The following is a 27412-nucleotide window of genomic DNA, read 5'->3' as shown; positions in this document are numbered from 1 at the left end:
GAGTTAAACGGTATTAACAACAATAATAATCATAATTGTATTTAATAAGGGCTTACTTTGTGGCAGGCATTGTACTTTGGGCAAGTCACTTCACTTCTCTGTGCCTCAGTTACCTCATCTGTAAAATGGGGATGAAGACTGTGAGCCCCCCGTGGGACAATCTGATCACCTTGTAACCTCCCCAGCGCTTAGAACAGTGCTTTGCCCATAGTAAGTGCTTAATAAATGCCATTATTATTATTATGGCCTGGTAGCTATGTGGGCGAGTTAAATGGTATTAACAATAATAATAATAATAATTGTATTTAATAAGGGCTTACTTTGTGCCAGGCACCATCCTAAGCGCTGGGGTGGATACAGGCAAATCAGGTTGGACCCAGTCCCTTTCCCACATTCTCAATCCCCATTTTTTTCCAGATGAGGTCACCGAGGCCCTGAAAAGCGAAGTGACTTGCCGAGGTTACACAGCAGACAAGCGGTGGGGCCGGGATTAGAACCCGTGACCTTCTGATTCCCAGGCCCGGTTTCCGCTCACTGCCCCATGCTGCTTGGCCAATCTCAACTGATTGGCTGATTGATTGGCCCAGGCTCCAATGTCACGGGCCTCGAGGAGCCCGCGGGTACCTCACCCCCAGCCCGGGCGGCTTCCAGAACCGCTCCAAACTGGCACCGAGCCCTCCGGCCCTGGCTACCAGATGGCAGGCTGGGCGCCGCTGCCAAGCAGAAGGCCGCATCTTGGGGGGTGGCACCAGTGCCAGGCCATCAGCTTTAAGACTGTGAGCCCACTGTTGGGTAGGGACTGTCTCTATATGTTGCCAACTTGGACTTCCCAAGCGCTTAGTCCAGTGCTCTGCACACAGTAAGCGCTCAGTAAATACGATTGATGATGATGATGATTGATCAGTTGGCCCCAGGGGGGGTGGGGTGGGGGACAACCACCCCTTACCCACCTCCCACAGCCTGGAAGGGCAGACCTGCCCAGCCAGTGGGACGGGCAGCTCCTGTGGGCGTCAATCTGGGCGTTGGGGGACAGGGGATGCCCGGCGCCATGAAGAAGCCGTGGGGAAGACGGGGGTGGAGGGCGGGGAGGGGACCTAAGGACACAGCCTGGAGGCGCCTGCGCAAGAGAAGCAAGATCTAGCAGGGAAAAGTATATTTAAGAATGGGAAGGGAAGTGTATGCAGAAAAATCAATCAGAAAAAAGAAAGAGCCTGGGTTTGGGAGTCAGAGGACGCGGGTTCTAATCCCGCCTCTGCTCCCTGCCTACTACTACTAATAATAATAATAATGGTATTTGTTAAGTGCTTACTATGTGCAAAGCACTGTTCTAAGCACTGGGGGGGGATACAAGGTGATCAGGTTGTCCCACGAGGGGCCACAGTCTTAATCCCCATTTTACAGATGAGGGAACTGAGGCTCAGAGAAGTTAAGTGACTTGCCCCAGGTCACACAGCAGACATGTGGCGGAGCTGGGATTTGAACCCATGATCTCTGACTCCAAAGACCATGCTCTTTCCACTGAGCCATGCTGCTCCTCTACTGTGTGACTTGGGCAAGTCTCCCCATTTCTCGGGGCCTCAAGTTCCTCATCTGCAAAATGGGGGTTCAGTGCGGGTTCTCCCTCCTGCTTAGACTGCGAGTCCCATGTAGGACCTGATTATTTTGTATCTACCCTAGCACTTAGTAGAATAATAGTAATAATAATAATTATGGTATTTGTTAAGCGCTTACTATGTGCCAGGCACTGTACTAAGTGCTGGGGTAGATACAAGCAAATCGAGTTGGACGCAGTCCCTGTCCTACGTGGGGCTCACAGTCTCCATCCCCATTTTACGGATGAGGGAACTGAGGCCCAGAGAAGTAAAGTGACTCGCCTAAGGTCACACAGCAGACTAGTGGCAGAGCCGGGGTTAGAACCCATGACCTTCCGATTACCAGGCCCGGGCTCTATTCACCGCACCGTGCTGCTTCCATGCTTAATAATAATCATAATGGCATTTATTAAGCGCTTACTATGTGCAAAGCACTGTTCTAAGCGCTGGGGAGGTTACAAGGTCATCAGGTTGTCTCACGGGGGGCTCACAGTCTTCATCCCCATTTTCCAGACGAGGTCACTGAGGCCCGGAGAAGTGAAGTGACTTGCCCAAAGTCACACAGCTGACAGTTGGCGGAGCCAGGATTTGAACCCATGACCTCTGACTCCAAAGCCCAGGCTCTTGCCACTGAGCCACTGCTGCTTCTCCAGTTACTATGCTTGGCACCTAGTAATCACTGAGGAAATAAAAACAATTATTATTATTGTCATTAGTAGTAGCAGTATCCATGCCTTAACCGTAGCCAGTTGAAACACAGCGGTGTGACCTTGGGCAAGTAAGTCACCCTCTCTGAGCCTCCATTTTCTCCTCTGCAAAATGGGGATGAGGTAGGCTAACGGTCTACCCGTGTGGATCAGGGAGTGGGTCCAATCTCATTCAATTTGCAGTCATGCTAAATCGATGGCGCATTGATCCTCCTTGGGAAGACGGGGATGGAATTCAGAGTGACCTTGAAATCCTGGGAAAACAGGAGGAAATTCAAGACAGCCAGAGGGGCAGGTCCGCCCGCAAAAGGGGGAAAGACTGACGGACCCCAGGACAAAGGAGGAGGACCCCGGGGTCGGAGGTGACCACAAGCTGAATATGTGACAATTGTTTCGTTGTCTGACTCCCCCTTCTAGACTGTGAGCCCGTTGTCGGGTAGGGACCGTCTCTATATGTTGCTAACTTCTACTGTCCAAGCGCTTAGTACAGTGCTCTGCACACAGTAAGTGCTCAATAAATACAATTGAATGAATGAATCCGTGTAGCCATCATAGAACCGCGTCTGGCCAGGGAAATCAGCCTTCCTGAAGTACCGAGTTGAGGGCGCTGGATTTTCTAAGGATAAGGATAAGAATAATAAGAGTGGTATTTCTTAAGAACTTACTGTGCACTGTAGTAATAATAATAATGATGGCATTTGTTAAGCGCTTACTATGTGCAAAGCACTGTTCTAAGCGCTGGGGGAGATACAAGGTGATCAGGTTGTCCCACGTGGGGCTCACAGTCTTCATCCCCGTTTTACAGATGAGGGAACTGAGGCTCAGAGAAGTTAAGCGACTTGCCCAAGATCACACAGCAGACATGTGGGGGAGGGATTGGAACCCATGACTTCTGACTCCCAAGCCCAGGCTCTTTCCACTGAGCCACGCTGCTTCTCAGTAGTAGGTAGTGGGGTATCACGTGGGGGCTCACAGTCTGAGTAATAATAATGATAATAACAATGATGGCATTTATTAAGCGCTTACTATATGCAAAGCGCTGTTCTAAGCGCTGGGGGAGATACAAGGTGATCAGGTTGTCTCACGTGGGGCTCACAGTCTTCATCCCCGTTTTACAGATGAGGTGACTGAGGCTCAGAGAAGTGAAGTGACTTGCCCAAGGTCACACAGCAGACATGTGGGGGAGGGATTGGAACCCATGACCTCTGACTCCCAAGCCCGGGACTTTCCACTGAGCCACGCTGCTTCTCAGTAGTAGGTACACCTGTATATATGTATATATGTTTGTACAGATTTATTACTCTATTTATTTTGTACATATCTATTCTATTTATTTTATTTTGTTAGTACATTTGGTTTTGTTCTCTGTCTCCCCCTTTTAGACTGTGAGCCCACTGTTGGGTAGGGACTGTCTCTAGATGTTGCCAACTTGTACTTTCCAAGCGCTTAGTACAGTGCTCTGCACATAGTAAGCGCTCAATAAATACGATTGATGATGATGATGATGATGTGAGTAGGAGGGAGAACAAATGCTGAATTCTCATTTTCCAGATAAAGGAACCGAGGCACAGAGAAGTGAAGTGACCTGTCCAGGGTCACCCAGCGGGCAAGTGGCAGGGACAGGATTGGAGCCCCAGACACCCAGGCCCGGGCTCTACCCACTCGACCTAAATAAATTAAATAAATGAATGAAGCGGCGTGGCTCAGTGGGAAGAGCCTGGGCTTTGGAGTCAGAGGTCATGGGTTCGAATCCTGGCTCTGCCAATTGTCAGCTGTGTGACTTTGGGCAAGTCACTTCACTGCTCTGGGCCTCAGTTCCCTCATCTGGAAAATGGGGATGAAGACTGTGAGCCCCACGTGGGACAACCTGATCCCCTTGTATCCCCCCCCAGCGCTCAGAACAGTGCTTTGCACATAGTAAGCGCTCAATAAATACGATTGAACGAATGAATGAATGAATAAATAAATTCCATTTATTTTATTTTGTTAATATGATTAGTTTTGCTCTCTCTCTCCCCCTTTTAGACTGTGAGCCCGCAGTTGGGTAGGGACCGTCTCTAGATGTTGCCAACTTGGACTTCCCAAGCGCTTAGTCCAGTGCTCTGCACACAGTAAGCGCTCAATAAATACGATTGATTGATTGATTGGACCTCGATGCTTCTCCTTGGATCAGGGTGGGGGGCGGTTGGGGTGGATTCTGGAGATGGTCGCGGCCACAGAAGGGGCAGCTCCCTGGGGGCCGCTTGCGTGGGTGTGAAGGAGCAGTGAACACACGTGAGCATGTGTGGTGATAGTTCCGCATACATGTCTCCCTAGTGTTCTCCCTGACTCTCCTTCCCGGAGTGCCAAGGGATTTCCTTGCAGCGTGGGTCCTTGTACATATTTATTACTCTATTTATTTATTTATTTTACTTGTACATATCTAGTCCATTTATTTTATTTTGTTAGTGTGTTTGGTTTAGTTCTTTGTCTCCCCCTTTTAGACTGTGAGCCCACAGTTGGGTAGGGACTGTCTCTATATGTTGCCCATTTGTACTTCCCAAGCGCTTAGTACAGTGCTCTGCACATAGTAAGTGCTCAATCAATACGATTGATGATGATGATCCCCCCCATCTCTCTGGGCAGACCCCCAGCTCACCCGCTGAGCCCCTGGATTCGGCCCAGTTCCGGCTCCCAAACTCACCGCCGTTAATAACAGGCTGTGTCAGCTCGCTGCTCAGTAAGCAACAAAATATGGGGTGTGAAACGCACAAGGAAGGGCGTTAATGAAAACAATAAACTAGTCTTGCTTTTCAACGCTCCCGTGGCTCGTCTCCCCCATCCCTCAGGCCCCCTCCCCATCCCCTGTATATATGTTTGTACCTATTTTTTTTTTTACTCTATTTATTTATTTATTTATTTTATTTGTACCTATCTATTCTATTTCTTTTATTTTGTTAGTATGTTTGGTTTTGTTCTCTGTCTCCCCCTTTTAGACTGTGAGCCCACTGTTGGGTAGGGACTGTCTCTATAGGTTGCCAATTTGTACTTCCCAAGCGCTTAGTACAGTGCTCTGCACATAGTAAGCGCTCAATAAATACGATTGATGATGATGATGATGATCCCCGCGGGGGGCTCCGTCACATTCATTTAGACTCTAGACTTGTTGGGTAGGGACCGTCTCTATATGTTGCCAGCTTGTACTTCCCATGCGCTTAGTACAGTGCTCTGCACACAGTAAGCGCTCAATAAATACGATTGAATGAATGCGCTTAGTACAATGCTCTGCACACAGTAAGCGCTCAGTAAATACGATTGAATGAATGAATGAATCCCCACGGGGGGGGGGCTCCATCACATTCATTTAGACTCTAGACTGTGAGCCCCTTGTTGGGTAGGGACTGTCTCTAGATGTTGCCAACTTGTACTTCCCATGCGCTTAGTACAGTGCTCTGCACACAGTAAGCGCTCAATAAATATGATTGAATGAATGCGCTTAGTACAGTGCTCTGCACACAGTAAGCGCTCAGTAAGCATGATTGAATGAATGAATGAATCCCCACGGGGGGGGGCTCCATCACATTCACTTAGACTCTAGACTGTGAGCCCCTTGTTGGGTAGGGACCGTCTCTATATGTTGCCAACTTGTACTTCCCAAGCGCTTAGTACAGTGCTCTACACACAGTAAGCACTCAATAAATACGATTGAATAATTCATTTCTCCCTATCAGCCGCCACTTGATCCATCGGTGGTATTTACTGAGCGCTTGCTGTGCACTTTACTAAGTGTTTGGGAGAAAAACAAATCCATCAATTGTATTTGTTGAGCCCTTACTGTGTGCAGAACACTGTAATAATAGTAACTATGGTATTTGTTAGGCGCTTACTATGTGCCAGGCACTGTACTGAGCACTTGGGAGGGTAAGATATTCATTCACTCATTCAATCATATTTATTGAGCGCTTACTGTGTGCAGAGCACTGTACTAAGCGCTTGGGAAGTACAAGTTAACAGAGTTGGTAGACGCATTCCCTATTTATTTTGTTAATGATGCGCTTATAGCTATAATTCTATATGTTCTGACGATTTTGACACCTGTCTACGTGTTTTGTTTTGTTGTCCAACTCCCCCTCTAGACTGTGAGCCCGTTGTTGGGTAGGGACCGTCTCTATATGTTGCCGACTTGTAATAATAATAATAATAATAATAATGGCATTTATTAAGCGCTTACTATGTGCAAAGCACTTTTCTAAGCGCTGGGGAGGTTACAAGGTGATCAGATTGTCCAACGGGGGGCTCACAATCTTAATCCCCATTTTACAGATAAGGTAACTGAGGCCTAGAGAAGTGAATAGACTTGCCCAAAGTCCCACAGCTGACAGTTGGCAGAGCTGGGATTTGAACCCGTGACCTCTGACTCCAAAGGCCGGGCTTTTTCCACTGAGCCATGCTGCTTCTCGTATACTTTGCTTGTACTTCCCAAGCGCTTAGTACAGTGCTCTGCACACAGTAAGCGCTCAATAAATACGATCGAATGAATGAATAACAAGCTTCCAGTCTAGGTTGCGATACCTTAGACAAGTCACTTCTCCGGGCCTCAGTTGCCCCATCTGCAAAACGGGGATTTCAGTTTTTTGCCCTGCCACTTCGACTCTGAGCCCCAGGTGGGACCTAATGAGCTCCTATTTCCCCCAGTGCTTAGTACAGTGCTTGGCACATAGTAAGCGCGTAACAAATACCACTATTATCATTACCGCTGCTACTTAGTGCTTGGTACAGTGCTCTGCACACAATGAGCGCTCAATAAATACCACTGATGATACTAGTATGACTTAAAACTACTATTTATTATTACTTCAATTTACCACTATTACTATTATCTGGAATAGGATGGAGGTTTGCTGCGGAAAGGGAACGTGTCTACCAACTCTGCTTTACTGTACTGTCCCAAAGCGCTTAGTCCAGTCCTCTGCTCACAGTAAGCGCTCAGTAAAGCACTGCTTCATGAGAAGCAGCATGGCTCAATAGGGAGAGCCCGGGCTTTGGAGCCAGAGGTCATGGGTTCAAATCCCGGCTCTACAAATTGTCAGCTGTGTGACTCTGGGCATGTCACTTCTCTGTGCCTCAGTTGCCTCATCTGTAAAATGGGGATTAAGACTATGAGCCCCCCGTGGGACAACCGGATCACCTTGTAACCTCCCCAGCGCTTAGAACAGTGCTTCGCACATAGTAAGCTGTATATATGTTTGTACATATTTATTACTCTATTTATTTATTTTACTTGTACATATCTATTCTATTTATTTTATTTTGTTAATATGTTTAGTTTTGTTCTCTGTCTCCCCCTTTTAGACTGTGAGCCCACTGTTGGGTAGGGACTGTCTCTATATGTTGCCAATTTGTACTTCCCAAGCGCTTAGTACGGTGCTCTGCACATAGTAAGCGCTCAATAAATACGATTGATGATGATAGTAAGCGCTTAATAAATGCCATTATTATTAAACACCACCAATTGATTGAATTCCGAACCCGGGAGTCAGAGCCTGGCGGTCATCATCATCATCATCATCATCAATGGTACTTATTGAGCGCTTACTGTGTGCAGAGCACTGTACTAAGCGTTTGGGAAGTCCAAGTTGGCAACATAGAGAGACAGTCCCTACCCAACAGTGGGCTCACAGTCTAAAAGGTCGCTCCACTAATGCCGGCCAGCTCCTAGAGAGCAAACCCAGAGCGGCAATTTATCTCAAACTCCAATCCAAGAGCCCGCGATCGGATTCAGCCAAAGGAAAACTAATTAAATCTGTATAAATAGGGAGTTAAAAAAAATGCAGAGTTGATCAGACTGCGAGCACGTTTTAGGGGCTTCGGTGGACAGCCGCCGGGGATTTCTGAGGCCAAGCCGACTGCTTTAGGAAACCAAATTAACGGTTTTGTACGGCAGGGTGGATCAGACTGGCGAAAAAAATCCTCCTCTGGGACCAGGGAGAGATAGTCTTTGAAAGTGGCAACTTACACAGCGTGGGAATCCAGGAGGTTTTTGATAGATGTGGGCGCAGTCCCGGGAAAAGATGTGGGGAAAGGCGCGAGTGTGTGTGTGTGATCCATCCATCCATCATATTTCTCCATCACTAGGTGCAGAGGGTTTACATTCGTGGTAAAAACCACAATTCCCACCCCCAAGGATCATACAGTACTGTGGGCAGGGAATGCCTCTGTGGTATTGTCATAATAATAATGACGGTATTTGTTAAGCACTTACTATGTGCCAAGCACTGTTCTAAGCGCTAGAATAGATACAAGGTGATCAGGTTGTCCCACGTGGGGCTCGCAGTCTTCATCCCCATTTTAATAATAATAATAATAATGATGGTATTTGTTAAGCACTTACTATGTGCCAAGCACTGTTCTAAGCACTGTGGGGGATACGAGGTGATCAGGTTGTCCCATGTGGGGCTCACAGTCTTCATCCCCATTTTAATAAGAATAATAATGATGGTATTTGTTAAGCACTTACTATGTGCCAAGCACTGTTCTAAGCGCTCGAGTAGATACAAGGTGATCAGGTTGTCCCACGTGGGGCTCACAGTCTTCATCCCCATTTTAATAATAATGATAATGATGGCATTTGTTAAGCACTTACTCTGTGCCAAGCACTGTTCTAAGCGCTAGAGTAGATACAAGGTGATCAGGTTGTCCCACGTGGAGCTCACAGTCTTCATCCCCGTTTTAAGAATAATAATAATAATGATGGCATTTGTTAAGCGCTTACTATGTGCCAAGCACTGTTCTAAGCGCTCGAGTAGATACAAGGTGATCAGGTTGTCCCACGGGGGGCTCATAGTCTTCATCCCCATTTGACAGATGAGGGAACTGAGGCTCAGAGAAGTGAAGTGACTTGCCCAAGGTCACACAGCAGACGTGTGGCGGAGCCGGGATTCGAACCCATGACCTCCGACCCCAAAGCCCAGGCTCTTTCCACTGAGCCAGGCTGCTTCTCTAACTTTACCGATTTTTACCGGTAAAGGATGAAGGATGAAGGAACGGAGACACAGAGAAGTGAAGTGACTTGCCCAGAGTCACACAGCTGATAAGTGGCGGAGCTGGGATTAGAACTCACGACTTCTGACTCCCAACCCCGGGCTCTTTCCACTGAGCCACACTGCTTCTCTACTTTCCCAAGCGCTCAGCACAGTGCTCTGCACACAATCAGTGCTCAATAAATGCGATTGACTGACACAATCATTTTGGTAATCAGCATGGCCTCGTGGAAGGAGCCCTGGGTTCTCATCCCAGTTCTTTCACCCGCGTACTGTGTGACTTTGGGCAAGTCACTTAACCTCTCTGGGCCTCAGTTTCCTCCTCTGCAAAATGGGGATCAAACACTTGTCTCCCTCCTACGTAGACTGTGAGCCCCATGGGGAACAGGGACTGTGTCCAATCTGATCATCTTCTGGTATCTGCCCCAGTGCTTGGCAATAATAACAATAATAATAATAATAATAATGGCATTTATTAAGCGCTTACTATGTGCCATGCACTGTTCTAAGCGCTGGGGAGGTACAAGGTGATCAGGTTGTCCCACGGGGGGCTCACAGTCTTCATCCCCATTTTCCAGATGAGGTCACTGAGGCCCAGAGAAGAGAAGTGACTTGTCCAAAGTCACACAGCTGGCAAGTGGCGGAGCCGGGATTTGAACCCACGACTTCTGACTCCAAAGCCCGGGCTGTTTCCATTGAGCCCTGCTGCTTCTCCAACAGGGTCTGACGCATAGAAAGCACTTGGAAAATACCGCAGTCGTTACTATTTTTATTTGCGTTTCCTGACAGGAGGAAAAAGAGAGCGGAAAGACGGTTAGGGGAGTGAGACGAGCACTTAAAGAGCAGAACCTGTCGGCCGATATGTTTAAAGATGCGACTGGTGGGTTTGCCGGGGGAGCCGGGGGGAAGAAAATAAACCCAAGAAGGCTTCTCAGAGGAGGAGGGCTTTGCGGAGAGGCAGAGATGGAGCCTGGCAGACTTGAAAGGAAGGTGGAGTTTCACACCAGGGAGAGAGAGAGGGAGGGCGTCTCAAGTAGAGAGGTAATAATCATCATCATCATCATCATCAATCGTATTGATTGAGCGTTTACTGTGTGCAGAGCACTGTACTAAGCGCTTGGGAAGTACAATTTGGCAACATATACAGTCCCTACCCAACAGTGGGCTCACAGTCTAAAAGACTAATCATCGCTGGTATTTGCTAAGCGTTGACCTTTTTGGACTTCAGGCTCTTTAATGGTGGTGTTATTCATTTATTCAGTCGTATTTATTGAGCGCTTGCTGTGTGCAGAGCACTGTACTGAGCGCTTGGGAAGTACAACTTGGGAACAGATTAGAGGCGGTCCCTACCCAACAACGTCTAGAAGGGGGAGACAGACAGCAAAACAAGTAGTGTGAGTTCCTGTCTTCCTGCTAGATTGTAAACCCCTCAAGGGCAGGGATTATATAATAATAATAATAATACTGGTATTTGTTAAGCGCTTACTATGTGTGAAGCACTGCTCTAAGCGCTGGGGAGATACAAGGTGATCAGGTTGTCCCACGTGGGGCTCACAGTCTTCATCCCCATTTTACAGATGAGGTAACTGAGGCACAGAGAAGTGAAGTGACTTGCCCCAAGTCACACAGCTGACAATTGGCGGAGCCGGGATTTGAACCCATGCCCTCTGACTCCCAAGCCCGGGCTCTTTCCACCGAGCCACGCTGCTTCTCTGCTCACCCCGTCTTACTCTCCCACATGCTTAGTACAGTGCTCTGCACATACTTGACTAGAAGCTCCTTGAGGGCAGGGATGGTGTCTACTAATTCTTTTGTTCTCGCCTGAGCGCTCAGTACAGTGTTCTGCACACAGTAGTCCCTCAATCAATACCCCTGATAATAATAAAGATGATGGCATTTGTTAAGCACTTACTATGTGCAAAGCACTGTTCTAAGCGCTGGGGGGATACAATATAATCGGGTTGTTCCACGTGGGGCTCACAGTCTTAACCCCCATTTTGCAGATGAGGGAACTGAGGCTCAGAGAAGTGAAGTGACTTGCCCAAGGTCACACAGCAGACATGTGTGCTGTGTGACAGCACATGAGACATGAACAGCAGACATGGCTCAGTGGAAAGAGCCCGAGCTTTGGAGTCAGAGTTCATGGGTTCAAATCCCGGCCCCGCCAAGTGTCAGCTGTGTGACTTTGACCAAGTCACTTCACTTCTCTGTGCCTCAGTTACTTCATCTGTAAAATGGGGATGAAGACTGTGAGCCCCCCGTGGGACAACCTGATCACCTTGTAACCTTCCCAGGGCTTCGAACAGTGCTTGGCACATAGTAAGCGCTTAATAAATGCCATTATTATTATCATTATGTAGCAGAGTCAGGATTCGAACCTATGACCATGGCCTAGTACAGTCCTCTGATCCCTCCCAGCCCTCGGTTTTGCCGCTGCTTTCCCTCCCCTCTCCAGTCTGCCCCACCGCTTCCCGAGAATATCCCGGCCTGAACCCTAGGATCTGCCATTTTCCGAGCTGCGTCTGCTTTCCCGGAGCTATGAATAGCTTCTGGGAACACCGCGGCCCGCTTCCGCCAAGGGAATGATAACTGTGGGACTTGTTAGGCGCTTACTACGGGGCAGGCACTGTTCTAAGCGCTGGGGTGGATCCAAGCTCATCAGGTCAGACCCAATCCCTGTCTAAGTAGGAGGGAGGAGGATTTAATTCCCATTTTACAGATGAGGTAACTGAGCCCCAGAGAAGCGAACTGACTTGCCCAAGGTCACACGGCAGACAAGTGAAACAGTGTGGCCTAGCGGATAGAGCACGGGCCTGGGAATCAGAAGAACCTGGATTCTAATCCCAGTTTGTCACTTGTCTGCTGTGTGACCTTGGGTGAGTCACTTTGCTTCTCTGTGCCTCAGTTTCCTCATCTGTAATTAAGACGGGGAGCCCTATGTTGGACAGGGACCGGTCTAACTCGATCATCTCGTATCAACCCCGGTGCTTAGTAAGGTGCCTGGCAAATAGTAAGCGCTGAAAAAACACCCCAGTTACTGTTAGGGACTGTCTCCATATGTTGCCAGTTTGTACTTCCCAAGCGCTTAGTACAGTACTCTGCACATAGTAAGCGCTCAATAAATACGATCGATGATATTATGGGGATTAAGACTGTGAGCCTCCCCATGGGACAACCTGATCACCTTGTAATAATAATAATAATAATTGGCATTTGTTAAGCGCTTACTATGTGCAAAGCACTGTTCTAAGCGCTGGGGAGGATACAGGGTGATCAGGTTGTCCCACGTGGGGCTCCCCCATGTAACCTCCCCCAGTGCTTAGTACAGTGCTTTGCACATAGTAAGTGCTTAATAAATGCCGTCGTTTCTAATAATAATAATAATAATAATAATAATGTTGGCATTTGTTAAACGCTTACTATGTGCAAAGCACTGTTCTAAGCGCTGGGGGGGATACAGAGTGATCAGGTTGTCCCACGTGGGGCTCACAGTCTTAATCCCATTTTACAGATGAGGTAACTGAGGCTCAGAGAAGTTAAGTGACTTGCCCAAGGTCACACAGCAGACATGTGACGGAGCCGGGATTAGCGTGTCTCAGTGAGAAGCAGCGTGGCTTGGTGGAAAGAGCCCGGGCTTAGGAGTCAAAGGTCATGGGTTCTAATCCTGGCACCACCACTTGTCGGCTGTGTAACTTTGGGCAAGTCACTTTGCTTCTCTATACCTCAGTTACCTCATCTGTAAAATGGGGAGGAAGACTGCGAGCCTCACGTGGGACAGCCTGATCCCCTTGTATCCCCCCGGCACTCAGAACAGTGCTTCGCACATAGTAAGCGCTTAACAAATACCATCATCATCATTATTATTAGGTGGTAGAGCCGGGCCCGGCTCTAACCAGCAGGCCATCCATACTGCTTCCCATCCACCGGCCTGCACCGAGAGTTGGACGGGAAGTGGGGGATCCTCCTCGGGGGAGAAATGGGTGCTGAGTTATTCCCCGGGAGCGTCTGAAAGGGTCGGGAGGCAGCTGAGACATCGGGCAAGATAGCGCCATGGGTCCGGAGGCCACGCGTTGGGTTGGTCAGAGCCGCCACTCGATCAGTCAATCAGCCGGTGGTTTGGATTGGGCACTTCCTGGATGCAGAAGCGCGATTCTAAAATGCCCGGGAGAGTCCCTGCCCTCTCTTGGGAAGCTTACAATCTATTTTGTGTGGAGCACTTGGGAGAGCGTGGCTACCAATCAATCTGCGCATCAGGCAGAAACTCCTCACCCTGGGTTTCAAGGCTGTCCATCCATCCCCTGGCCCCCTCCTACCTCACCTCCCTTCTCTCCTTGTCCAGCCCAGCCCGCACCCTCCGCTCCTCTGTCACCGCTAATCTCCTCACCGTTAGGCCTCGTTCTCGCCTGTCCCGCCATTGACCCCCGGCCCATGTCATCCCCCGGGCCTGGAATGCCCCCAATCCCTCTGCCCATCCGCCAAGCTAGCTCTCTTCCTCCCTTCAAGGCCCTACTGAGAGCTCACCTCCTCCAGGAGGCCTTCCCAGATTGAGCCCCTTCCTTCCTCTCCCCCTTGTCCCCCTCTCCATCCCCCCATCTTACCTCCTTCCCTTCCCCACAGCACCTGTATATATGTTTGTACATATTTATTACCCTATTTATTTATTTATTTATTTTACTTGTACATATCTATTCTATTTATTTTATTTTGTTAGTGTGTTTGGTTTTGTTCTCTGTCTCCCCCTTTTAGACTGTGAGCCCACTGTTGGGTAGGGACTGTCTCTATATGTTGCCAACTTGTACTTCCCAAGCTCTTAGTACAGTGCTCTGCACACAGTAAGTGCTCAATAAATACGATTGATTGATTGACTGATTGATTGAGAGTGCGACAGAGTTGGTGGACGCGACCCCTGCCTTAAGGAACTGACAGTCTATTGGTTTTTTGTGGGGGGGGGTTTCTGGTACTCGTTAAGCACTTACTCTGTGCCAGACTCTCTACTAAGCGCTGGAATAGATACAGGATAATCGGGTTGGTCACAGTCCCTGTCCTACATGGGGCTTCCAGTCTCAATCCTCGTTTTCCAGATGAGGTGAAGGAGGCCCAGGGAAGTCACGGAGCAGACAGGCGGCAGACTGGGATTGGAACCCGTGATCTTCCCAGTCCCGGGCCGGGGCTCTGTCCACCTCACCTTGAGTGGTGTCGTTAGGCCGTCGCGCTCTCCGCCGAGCGTTCGGTCCGGCGCTCGGCCCACGGGCAGGCGTTCAGTCTACTCCCCTTCTCCCTCCCGGCTCTGATCCTCCTCCGTCTGTTCCGCTCCGCCAGGTCGAGCTGGGAGCTTCCCGACTTGAGGGAAGGGCGGGTGCAAGCCATCAGCGACTCGGACGGGGTGAGCTACCCTTGGTACGGGAACACCACGGAGACCGTGACCCTGGTCGGCCCCATCAGCAAGACCTCCCGCTTCTCGGTCAGCATGAACGACAACTTCTACCCCAGCGTGACGTGGGCCGTCCCCGTGAGCGACAGCAACGTGCCGCTGCTCACGCGCATCAAGAGGGACCAGAGCTTCACCACCTGGCTGGTGGCCATGAACGCCACCAGCAAGGAGAAGATCGTCCTGCAGACCATCAAGTGGAGGATGCGGGTGGACATCGAGGTGGACCCGCTGCGGGTCCTGGGTCAGCGGGCCCGGCTGGTGGGCCGGGCCCAGCAGGACCAGCCCCGCGTCCTCCATCGGATGGAGCCCATCCCCCATAACGCCCTGGGGAAGCCCAATGCCAACGATGCCCAGGTCCTCATGTGGAGGCCCAAGCGGGGGCCGCCCCTGGTCGTCATCCCAGCCAAATAGGGGTCCGCCGGGCATCGTCGAGGGGGCCCGGGGCCAAACTGAATCTCTGAGCCGAAGGAGACCCTCTCACCGTGACTGCCGCTCGGGCCCTGGGGGGCTTGTGCGGTGGGGTGGGGGAGAAGGGGTCTCCCTCGGGGGTCCCCACCCCATCCCGGTTCCCGGGAAGGTCTTCCCGCGATCCGGCAGAGCGCCTGGGGCCTCCGTCGCGTCCCCAATCCGTCGACGGCGCTTTATCGAGCGTCCCCGCGGGCCGGAAGCGAAATTGGGAGGCCTCCCCAAGAGCGTCTTGCGAGGGCTTCCTTCAGATCCGGCCCCCGCCGCCCGGCCGGAAGGGATGGGTGAGGGTGGGGAGGCCCCCCACGTGTCGCCGGGACGTTTATACCTATGCATTTTTTCCGGGTTTTTGAATCGGTAATCAGGAGGTCGTCCGCGAGGAGGGAAATGGGCAGCCGCGGTGCCAACGCTAGGCACCGTGGATGCCGCCCACCGGGGTCGGGATCTCCTCAGAGTATCGTTCCCGTTGGCGTGGGTTTCCTCGCTGTCGTGCAGCAGGCCGAGATCTTCAGGAGCCCCTCCGCTCCTCGCGTTTTCAGAAGGAAAAGTCCCCAAGGGCCACGTAGTCGACAGCTGTTCCGTTCTTCCTCTAAACCGGCCCTAACTTTTGCCAAAAGAAAAGACCTGTCCTGGCCAATTTGGCCGGCTAGGTCTCCTAGCTCTGGACGTGAAGGGGGATGAGGGAGCGTTTCCTTCCTCAGGTTGGGCTGATAGGTGAGGTGATGTGTTCAAACACCATCTCCGCATGACATATCGCCCGACCGCCTCACTTGAAGCATCTGGGAAATCCCTGGAGGTTTGCGTAGATTGTACCCAGCTAGAGCTCATGGATTATGAGCCCCGTGAAGGTCCGTGTCTAATTCCCACCTGTATGCTCCCTCCCAGCGCTCAGTTATGAGAATGATAATAATTGTGGTATTTGTTAAGCGCTGATTAAGTACCAGGCACTGTACTAAGTGCTGGGGTGGATGTAAACGAATCGGGTTCGGCCCGGTCCCTGTCCCACGCTCACGGTCTTAATCCCCCTTTCAGAGGTGAGGGAACTGAGGCTCAGGGAAGGTAAGTTCAGGACTCGCAGACCTTTAGAAACATGTATCTACCCCAGCGCTCAGAACAGGGTTTGTTATGTAGTAAGCGCTTAACAAATAACATAAAAAAAATGGAGTTCGAGGACCTCAGTGACCACGTGGCCTCAGCCAACCCTTTTTTCCCACCCTGGATCTTGGCACCGATTATTTGAAAGGGTGGGAAGGGTCACCCCGTGGAGCTGTCGGGAAAGAACCTCAGGAACCATTCAGATTGACCCGGCGGGAGGGCATCTTTGCCTCCGATGATGCATTGGGCTCAGCTGTCCAGTAAATTGGCTCCAGGAATTCTGAGCCAGGCCTGGCTAGTTTCCATTCCTGAAGAACCTCAGCGGGTCCTCAAAATTTAACAGCGGCAGTCTCCTCTCTCCTCAACCTTCGTGGTTCGTTACCGTAGTTGTTCAGCTCTTGCCCCGTGACAAACGCTGGGCTAAGAGCTGGGATAGATGCGCGATCATAGTTTGGACACGGTCCCTGTCCCACAGTCTGAGAGAGGGAAGGGGGAGAGAGAGGCAGGCGGCTGATCCCCTTTTGATAAACGAGGAAACAGGTCCAGAGACGAGGTGGGTGACTTGTCCAAGGTCACACCACAGGCTCGTTCCTGGGAAGACCTCTGATGCCGTAAGTGCAGAAATAGGGAGAGAAAATGAGGATTGAGGGGCTGACGCCCCTCCACTCCCCCACCCCCGCCCCAACACCCGACCCCAGGGACAAGGGGACAGTGTGGCTTTTTTTTATGGTAACTATTAAGCGTATGTCAAGCACTGTTCTAAGCGCTGGGGATAGAGATACGTTTATCAGGTCGTACACTGTCCCTGTCCCACACGGAGCTCACAGTCTAAGTAGGAGGAAGAAGGATTGACACCCCCCCCACCACCCAACCCCACCATTTTGCCTCTCTTTGTTGCTCTCTCTTTCCCGCTGATGTGGTGGAAAGGATTTACTTTCCTGTCCGTCCAGGGCTTCGAGCTCCTGGGAACGGAAGCTGGGAGGGCTGATAAATAGCGAACCTCCCGATCTCCCCATCCTCACTCTCCCCACCAAGACCCAACACCTGGGAGGAAGCCCCGAATATATAAACTCCGTGCTTCGGGCCAAGAACCGTCTCACTCAAGTGCACGGCGACCAAAGACACATCCAGATCAACCATGTCCCGCTCTGCTCCCTCCCTCCCCCCAGCCCACCAAAAAATAATTGTGGTATCTGTTAAGTGCTTACTATGTCAGGCACTGTACTAAGCTCTGGGGTGGACACGAGCAAATCAGATTGGACACAGTCCCCGTCCCACTTGGGGCTCACAGTCTCTATCCCCATCTTCCAGATGAGATGACTGAGGCCCAGAGAAGTGAAGTGACTTGCTCAAGGTCTCCCAGCAGACAGGTGGCAGACACAGGACTTTCTGAGTCCCAAGTCTGTCTACTGTATGTTGGGGCCTGGCGCCTCATCGGTTGCCAGCGCTTAGTACAGTGCTTGGCACGTAGTTAGCGCTTAACAGATACCATCTTTATTATTAGAGATGGGCTCTGTTCTGGACTGGCCACCGCTTCGGTGGGCCCCTGGAGATGTCAATGCACCCTCACCTAAGATCCCAGGAGGCCCCCAGGGCCCCTCTCCGATGTCGATGGGGAAACGGGGCTTGGTGATGGAAAAATGTGCCCACGTTTGGTGTCAGAGGGGTGGAGGGAGGCCTGGCCTGGTTTTGGCCCATCCGCTGGCACGCCGGGCGACCGCCTCGCCTCTCGGGAGTCACGACTTCCCATCTGGAAAACGACCGGGATGCGACAGGACTCCCCCACCATCCCCGGGGTCCATGGGCTGGGCTCAGTGGAAACAGGACAGATCTGGAAGGACAACAGCAGGCTGTCCGGTCTCCAACGACCAATCCAAAGTGATGAACGCCTCCCGTGTGACAAGCTCTGGGCCCACCCCTTGGGAAAGCACAGAAGAGAGCTGCCACTCAGAGCTCTTCTTTGCGGTCTGGGGCCAAGATTTAGGGGAGCTGGAGGGGGCAGGGTCCCACTCGGATGCTTCCTGATCTTGCACCCGTCAGAGACCGGGCCCTGGCCCCTGAAATTTCCGGGCCGCTCTGAGCTTGGCAGAAAGACTAGGACTTTCTTAGGGAAAGAGGAGAGTTGTCACACGCAGAAAGGGGCAGAGCGACAAAGCAAAGGGGCTCTCTTTGGGGGGCACCATTAGTATTCGTTGGTATGTATTAGTATTTATTTATTCATTTATTTATTTATTTATTTAGTCGTCTTTGATACCAAAGAGGCCTAAGGTTTCCTCCTTGGAATGTCGTTATTTATTTTTGTATTCCCTGCGACCCGCCCATCACCACAGCCCCTCGATCTTGCCCAGGGATGAAGAGCAGTTCCTCCTCCTCAGCGCTTCCTCCGCCTCAGGACCATTCCTCCCCGCTCCCAGCCAAACCCACCCCCGGCTCCGCATGGGCTGGGATGGGGGCCTCTTTCTCTTCCCCTGAAGTTGGGCCTCCGGTCCGGACTAAGGCCTCCCCTAACAAGATCCCAGCCTAACCAGGACCCACCTTCTCCCCACCCCCGGCTTCCCCTCCTCAACTCATGGGCAGCCAGAGGGTCATCCCACATTCCCAGATGCTCACGAAGCCCAAAACCTCACCGCCAGGATCTGCCTGGGTCACCCCAAGCAGTAGAACTCAGGGGGTCCTGAGGAAAGGCAAAGCTAATCCTTCCCCTAAGAATCCGGGGACTGCTGCGTAGCTAAACCTTTCCTCAGTTGTGGAGAAATTCGTTCACATTCATTCTCTCTATCTCCCCATCTCTCCCCTTGAAAAGACCTCCCCAACCTTTAGCCTTCGACTGTCGTCTTAGGCCAGATATTAGAGGACCTAATAATAATAATAATGGCATTTATTAAATGCTTACTATGTGCCGAGCACTGTTCTAAGCACTGGGGAGGTTACAAGGAGATCAGGTTGTCCCACCGGGGGCTCACAGTCTTCATCCCCATTTTACAGATGAGGTACCTGAGGCCCAGAGATGTGAATGACTTACCCAAAGTCACCCAGCTGACAATTGGCAGAGCCAGGATTTGAACCCATGACCTCTGACTCCAAAGCCTGAGCTCTTTCCACTGAGCCACGCTGCTTCTCAATGCCTACGCCCAGAGACCCAACCAGAAATGGGATGGCTAATCCACTGGGTGCCGGATTCGTTGACGTAATTCAGAAACCTCCCTTCGTTTTTGCTCTAAGTCCCAGGAATTAGTTAGTTTGTAATGATATTTATTAAGCGTTTATTATGTGCCAAGCACTGTGCTAAATACTGGAGTGGAGTTAAATGGGACAGAGGTGACTCACGGTTCAGGGGGAATGGACCGATAAAAGCCACAGGGACAAGGGAGTACAGAAGACGGCAAGGAGTAGTCGACGAAGTGAAATCGCAGGGTCAGGACAAGTAGATGATAATAATCATGGTATTTGTTAAGCGCTTACTATGTGCAGGCACTGTACTAAGCGCTGGGGTGGGAGACAAGTAAATGGGGATGGACACAGTCCCCGTCCCACATGGGGCTCACAGTCTTCACCCCCATTTTACAGATGAGGCAACTGAGGGCCGGGGAATTCATTCAATCGTATTTATTTAGCGCTTACTGTGTGCGGAGCACTGTGCTAAGCGCTTAAGAAGTGACTTGCCCAAGATCACAGAGCAGACACGTGGCGGGGCCTGGATTAGAACCCATGACCTTCTTACTCCCAGGCCCGTGCCCTATCCACTGAGCCACACTGCTTCTCCACTGTGGTTTGGAGATGAACTCGGTTGTCTAGGTTTCATATGCACGAACAGTCTTTTAGACTGTTCCTTTAGACACAGTCTTTTAGGCACAGTCTTTTAGTCTGTGAGCCCACTGTTGGGTAGGGACTGTCTCTATATGTTGCCAATTTGTACTTCCCAAGCGCTTAGTACAGTGCTCTGCACACAGTAAGCGCTCAATAAATACAATTGATTGATTGATTGATATGCATACAGACACGCCCAAGATAACAGTATAGACAGGAGGTTTTTTTACACAAATACACACACACACACACACTCACACATCCTTACCCTTGTCCTGAACTCTTTCCTTACCCTACGATAAGGACAGAGAGGCCGACCCGCTGAATAAACGCAGAAACACCAGGAGGAAACAAAAAATTCCAGTCCAATTTTTCTCCACTCTCCACCTTGCCCCAGTCCTCTCCCTTCCATCATTCCCCTGGCTTTCCTTTCCACCTCCCCTCGCCAAATTGGTTTAATGACTTCCATCCTCCCTCCCGTCCATCACCCTTTCGATTGTGCCGTATTTGATGTTGTCGAGGAGTTGGGGGCGGGGGGACGGGGAGGGTGAAGAACGTGAGCCCCGTGAAGGGGTCGCGTAAAGAAAAGGAAACCAGGTATTCTGCTACAGTTTAGTGAGGCGGGGGGGATGAATAAAGGAAGAAGGTGGAATTTTTGCAGAGTGCCTTAAAAAAAATGACTTTCAAGAGGAGGAAACTCTGACTTCAGATTTGGGATGTCTAGTAAAGTCGGACAGATGTTGCATTTCACTTCTCTGGGATTTTAAAAAAAAGTTAAATACAGTATGTATTCAACAGCAACAAAAGTCTGTTTTCTTGTTGATTTGGTTGTGGGGGGGGATTTGTTCATTCATTCATTCGTTCATTCAATGGTATTTATTGAGCGCTTACTATGTACAGAGTACTGTACTAAGTGCTTGAGAAGTACAAGTTGGCAACATCTAGAGACGGACCCTACCCAACAGCGGGCTCACAGTCTAGAAGGGGGAGACAGACAACAAAACCAAACATATTAACAAAATAAAATAAATAGAACTGTTAAGTGCTTACTATGTTCCAAAAACTGTGCTCGATGCAAGATAACAAGTCGGACACATGGTCCCACATGGTGCTCAGAATCTAAGCAGGGGGGAGAACAGGGATCAAATCCCCATTTAACAGAGGAGGAAACTGAGGTACAGAGAAGCAAAGCGACTTGCCCAAGGTCACACAGCCGTCAGATGGCAGAATTAGAACCTAGACTTCCTGTCTCCCAGTCTTGTGCTCTTTCCACTAGGCCAGTCTGCTTCCTTGGATTTTCTACAGAACCTTCTCCCTCACAGGAGAGACACCGGGAAAAATCGGCGAGCCGAGAGAACCAGGAGCTTCGCTCGGGGAAGACGACGGTAACCACTGGCTGGAATAGCCAGGCCAGAGATGGCAGGGGGCTTTAGAAGAATGTCGCTCTTCACCCCCACTTCATTGGCAGCCCCTCGGGGGAGTGAAGGAAACGGGGATTTGATGGGTGGGAAATGCGGGAGAGAATGGTCAACGCGAATCTTCCCTCATTTTAGGATCGAGTCCTCATGTCCTGAGCGGTCACACGCACAAACACCCTCCTCTCCCACAGCAATGATGATGACAATAGTATTTGTTAAGCTCTTACTATGTGTTGAGCACTTTTCTAAACCCTGGGGTAGACACAAGCTAATCGGGTTGGACACAGTCCCTGTCCCACTTGGGGTTCACAGTTTTAGCCGCCAGTTTTCAGATAATAATAATAATGATGGTGGCATTTATTAAGCGCTTACTATGTGCAAAGCACTGTTCTAAGCGCTGGGGAGGTTACAAGGTGATCAGGTTGTCCCACAGGGGGGCTCACGGTCTTAATCCCCATTTTACAGAGGAGGGAACTGAGGCCCAGAGAATCCATCCATCAATCAATCGTACTTATTGAGTGCTTACTGTGTGCAGAGCACTGTACTAAACGCTTGGGAAGTACAAGTTGGCAACATATAGAGACAGTCCCTACCCAACCGTGGGCTCACAGTCTAAAAGGGGGAGACAGAGAACAAAACCAAACATACTAACAAAATAAAATAAATAGAATAGATATGTACAAGTAAAATAAATAGAGTAATAAATACGTACAAACATATATACATATATACAGAGAAATTAAGTGACTTGCCCAAAGTCACACAGCTGACGGAGCTGGGATCTGAACCCATGACCTCTGACTCCAAAGCCCCTGCTCTTTCCGCTGAGCCACGCTGAACTGAGGCACAGAGAAGCGGTGATAACTCTCTGCCTTGGTTTCCCCCACATCGACTCCCAGCTAGGACCTATCCCTCACATAAGCCACTGGCAAACCCACCAAAGGCAAAGAAAAGGGGCCTCTCACATTTCCAAACCAACTGGGCTCTCAAGGTGACCTTGGGTCTGTAAAATGGGCGTGATAGAAACCGCCTCTCCCTGCCCAACAGGGATGATGATCATCATCATCAATCGTATTTATTGAGCACTTACTGTGTGCAGAGCACTGTACTAAGCGCTTGGGAAGTACAAGTTGGCAACATATAGAGACAGTCCCTACCCAACAGTGGGCTCACAGTCTAAAAGGGGGAGACAGAGAATAAAACCAAACATACTAACAAAATAAAATAAATAGAATAGATATGTACAAGTAAAATAAATAAATAAATAGAGTAATAAATACGTACAAACATATATACATATATACAGGCATATATCCTGGATGATGCCAGGATAAAGCTGGGAATAAATCTTGTGATTTATCTGGGAAAATAGAAGGCATTATATTCCATTCAAGGTACATTCCTCCAATGCCTCAACACAGGCCAGAGCGAGGTGGGAGAGAGATTAGGAAAATAACCCTTTTTGATGGGATTTGTGAGCCTCAGAGAAAAGTGGCCATTTAGTCCCTATAATAAGGCAACAAGACACCACACTGGCAAAATGTTTTTCCTTCCAAAGCATCTTCACAATTCCTCTGCCTTTTTATCCTCACAGACTGTTTTGCTAAAAAGGAGTGACGATCCAAATACGCTTGGGAATATAGCGACCGCTCCGAAAGGGAAAAGGAGAAGTCAATTCAAACGAGCCTTCGGCCCTCGCTCCACCCTCAGGTTAAATCGTTCCAAACTGCTGTCCTGCCCCTCTCTTTTCCGCTTTTAATCAATTAGAGCGGCGGTCCTTATTTTCTGAAGAGAGGCTTCGTGCCTTTCCAGTTTTATGAGCGGTTTTCTGGGCTCACATGTCACTGTTGTTTCAGAAATAGCCCGGAGTTCTGCTATCACTTAGTGCTGTGCTAAGTATTGAGGTGTGTGAAAGACAGAGACAAAGACAGAGGGAAAAACAGAGACAGGTCATTCTGACTTTCATTCATTCATTCATTCAATCGTATTTATTGAGCGCTTACTGTGTGCAGAGCACTGGACTAAGCGCTTGGGAAGTACAAGTTGGCAACATATAGAGACGGTCCCTGCCCAACAGTGGGCTCACAGTCTTGTCACAGACTTGTCTGTGTATGTATGTGTGTGTGTTTGCAGAGGTAACAAGGACTTCCTTGAAGGCAGGTATAATGTCTACTAACTCTATTGGACTCTCCCAAGTGCTCAGTACAGTGTTCTGCACTCATTAAGTGACTCAGTAATGCTATCGACGCGCTGATTTGCACCTTTATGGCTCAATATGTGGATTGGAGGGGGGTATTCAGCGTGGCTCAGTGGAAAGAGCCTGGGCTTTGGAGTCAGAGGTCATGGGTTCAAATCCTGGCTCCGCCAATTGTCAGCTGGGTGACTTTGGGCAAGTCACTTCACTTCTCTGGGCCTCAGTTCCCTCATCTGTAAAATGGGGATTAAGACTTTGAGCCCCACGTGGGACAACCTGATCACCTTGGAACCTCCCCAGCGCTTAGAACAGTGCTTTGCACATAGTAAGCGCTTAATAAATGCGATCATTATTATTATTATTATTATTCCCCATTATCTGACCCCCCCGGAGAAATATCCCACGACAAGAACCCCTGAGGATGAACTGCAAACCCGAAACCGAACCAGAAAGTCGCCTCCCCCTCCCAGCTCCACCTCCCCCTGAGGCTGGAGTGTCCCCCAACTTCCTGTCTTGCTTCAATAATAATAATTATGGTATTTGTTAAGCATTTACTATCTTCCAAGCACCGTTCTAAGCGCTGAGGTAGACACAAGGTCATCAGGTTGTCCCCCGTGGGGCTTACAGTCTTAATCCCCATTTTACAGGTGAGGGAACTGAGGCGACTGTGCCCAAAGTCACACAGCAGACAAGCGGTGAAGCCGGGATTAGAACCCATGTCCTCCGACTCCCAAATTCATTCAATCGTATTTATTGAGCGCTTACTGTGTGCAGAGCACTGTACTAAGCGCTTGGGAAGTACAAATTGGATCCATGCTCTTGCCACTAATCCACGCTGCTTCTCAAAAATGAAGACTTCGTAACATATGAGCTGCCAAAAGCCCCCCTTTTCTCTCAAGATCACTCATCGCCCCGTTGCTAAGGACTACGACAATTAAGGAGTTAGGCAACTTGAGAAAAATGATTTTCCTCCACCCATATATTTTTACTGCACACGCTCACACACTTTCTAGTGCCCTCATTGTAGGTAGGAAATGTGTCCGTTCACTGTTCTATTGTCCTCTCCCAAGCACTTAGTACAGTGCTCTGCACAAAGTAAGTGCTCAATTAATACGATGGAATGAATGAATGATGAGAGGATGCTGGGAAGCTCCTGGACCCCTGCGATCCGGGAAAGCTGACTGGTCAATCAATCCATCCATTGAATGTACTGAGCGCTTACTGTGTGCAGATCACTGTACTAAGCACTTGGGAGAGTACAACAGAGAAGCAGCATGGCTCAGTGGAAAGAGCCCGGGCTTTGGAGTCAGAGGTCATGGGTTCAAATTCCGGCTCCACCAATTGTCAGCTGGGTGACTTTGGGCAAGTCACTTCACTTCTCTGGGCCTCAGTTCCCTTATCTGTAAAATGGGGATGAAGACTGGGAGCCCCCCATGGGACAACCTGATCACCTTGTAACCTCCCCAGCGCTTAGAACAGTGCTTTGCACATAGTAAGTGCTTAATAAATGTCATTATTATTATTAACAGCACTTAGTACAGTGTGTGGCACATAATAAGGGCTTAATGGATACCATAAAAAAAGTTGGATAAATGACGAAATATACCTATACGTCCAAGGAGGAGCATGGATATAAATGGGTGTAACTGGAAAAGTTGGAGGCTGCTTTGATGGGATTTGGACTTTGGGCAAGTCATTTCACTTCTCTGTGCCTCAGTGACCTCATCTGTAAAATGGGGATGAAAACTGTGAGCCCCCCATGGGACAACTTGATCACCTTGTAACCTCCCCAGCGTTAGAACATTGCTTGGCACATAGTAAGCGCTTCATAAATGTCATTATTATTACTATTATTAACAGCACTTAGTACAGTGTGTGGCACATAATAAGGGCTTAATGGATACCATAAAAAAGTTGGCTAAATGATGAAATATACCTATACGTCCAAGGAGGAGCATGGATATAAATGGGCGTAACTGGCAAAGGTGGAGGTTGCTTTGATGGGATTTGAACTTTGGGCAAGTCACTTCACTTCTCTGTGCCTCAGTTACCTCATCTGTAAAATGGGGATGAAAACTGTGAGCCCCTCATGGGACAACTTGATCACCTTGTAACCTCCCCAGCGCTAGAACAGTGCTTGGCACATAGTAAGCGCTTAATAAATGTCATTATTATTATTATTATTATTATTATTATTAACAGCACTTAGTACAGTGTGTGGCACATAATAAGGGCTTAATGGATACCATAAAAAAGTTGGATAAATGATGAAATATACCTATACGTCCAAGGAGGAGCATGGATATAAATGGGCGTAACTGGAAAAGGTGGAGGTTGCTTTGATGGGATTTGAACTTTGGGCAAGTCACTTCACTTCTCTGTGCCTCAGTTACCTCATCTGTAAAATGGGGATTAAAAGCGAGAGTCCCACGTGGGACAACCTGATCACCCTGTATCCACCCCAGTGCTTAGAACAGTGCTTGGCACATACTAAGCACTTAACAAATACCATCATCATTATTATTATAATTTGGGGGCGGGGGAGGTCAATCTGGGAAGGCTTCCTCGTGGAGGAGAGATTTGGGGCTTCCGTTCTGAGGGAGACCCAGTCCCCAGCTCCTCTCCCCTGCTCTGGTCTGGGTGCTGGGGGGGAAGGAGATGGGACAGACAAAATACACCGTGTGTGCCTGTGTGTGTTTGAGCGGAGCCATCCAGTCGGCTCGGGGCCCGCTAACACAATTACGGCCCTCATTTCATTAGGGAAGGAGACTTTAATTCCATCGTCCAGCCCATAAGTGAGTAATCCCAGCGCTTAAACAGGTTGAAGGGGCCCCCGGTCAGCCAGTGAGGTCACTGGCTTAGGCCCATGGGCACGACGGGAGCTTCGGATCAAAGGTGACCTCCATCAATCAATCAATCAATCAATCGTATTTATTGAGCGCTTACTATGTGCAGAGCACTGTACTAAGCGCTTGGGAAGTACAAATTGGCATCACATAGAGACAGTCCCTACCCGATAGTGGGCTCACAGTCTAAAAGGGGGAGACAGAGAACAGAACCAAACATACCAACAAAATAAAATAAGTAGGATAGAAATGTACAAGTAAAATAAATAAATAAATAAATAAACAGAGTAATAAATATGTACAACCATATATACATATATACAGGTGCTGTGGGGAGGGGAAGGCGGTAAGGCGGGGGGATGGAGAGGGGGACGAGGGGGAGAGGAAAGAAGGGGCTCAATCTGGGAAGGCCTCCTGGAGGAGGTGAGCTCTCAGCAGGGCCTTGAAGGGAGGAAGAGAGCTAGCTTGGCGGATGGGCAGAGGGAGGGCATTCCAGGCCCGGGGGATGACGTGGGCCGGGGGTCGATGGCGGGACAGGCGAGAGCGAGGTACAGTGAGGAGATTAGTGGTGGAGGAGCGGAGGGTGCGGGCTGGGCAGTAGAAGGAGAGAAGGGAGGTGAGGTAGGAGGGGGCGAGGGGATGGAGAGCCTCCTTTGCGAGACCGCGGTAGGGCCCGGGTTGGAAAGAGTCATCTTTTTCATTTCGTTGCTTTCAGCTCCTCCTGGAATATGCTCTCCTCTGATGTCTGTCCTCCAGGCATAATAATAATAATAATGATGATGATGGCACTTATTAAGTGCTTACTACATGCAAAGCAATCAATCAATCAATCAATTGT

General features: G+C 49.6%; 1 protein-coding gene across 1 annotated transcript in view; it reads left to right on the top strand.

Moving 5' to 3' along the window:
• Positions 1 to 16124, top strand: part of FAM78B (family with sequence similarity 78 member B) — a 32908-nt gene extending 16784 nt beyond the window's left edge. Inside the window, exon 2 of the mRNA XM_038758404.1 lies at positions 14638 to 16124. Coding sequence (XP_038614332.1) covers positions 14638 to 15160 — 523 coding nt within the window. The 3' untranslated portion in view covers positions 15161 to 16124. The remainder of the gene's footprint in view (positions 1 to 14637) is intronic.
• The last annotated feature ends 11288 nt before the right edge of the window (positions 16125 to 27412 follow it).

Source organism: Tachyglossus aculeatus, chromosome 16 (genome assembly GCF_015852505.1).
Source record: "Tachyglossus aculeatus isolate mTacAcu1 chromosome 16, mTacAcu1.pri, whole genome shotgun sequence".
Taxonomy (NCBI): domain Eukaryota; kingdom Metazoa; phylum Chordata; class Mammalia; order Monotremata; family Tachyglossidae; genus Tachyglossus; species Tachyglossus aculeatus.
The sequence above is the reverse complement of the archived record's forward strand: the minus strand, read 5'-3'. Positions and strand labels throughout refer to the sequence as shown.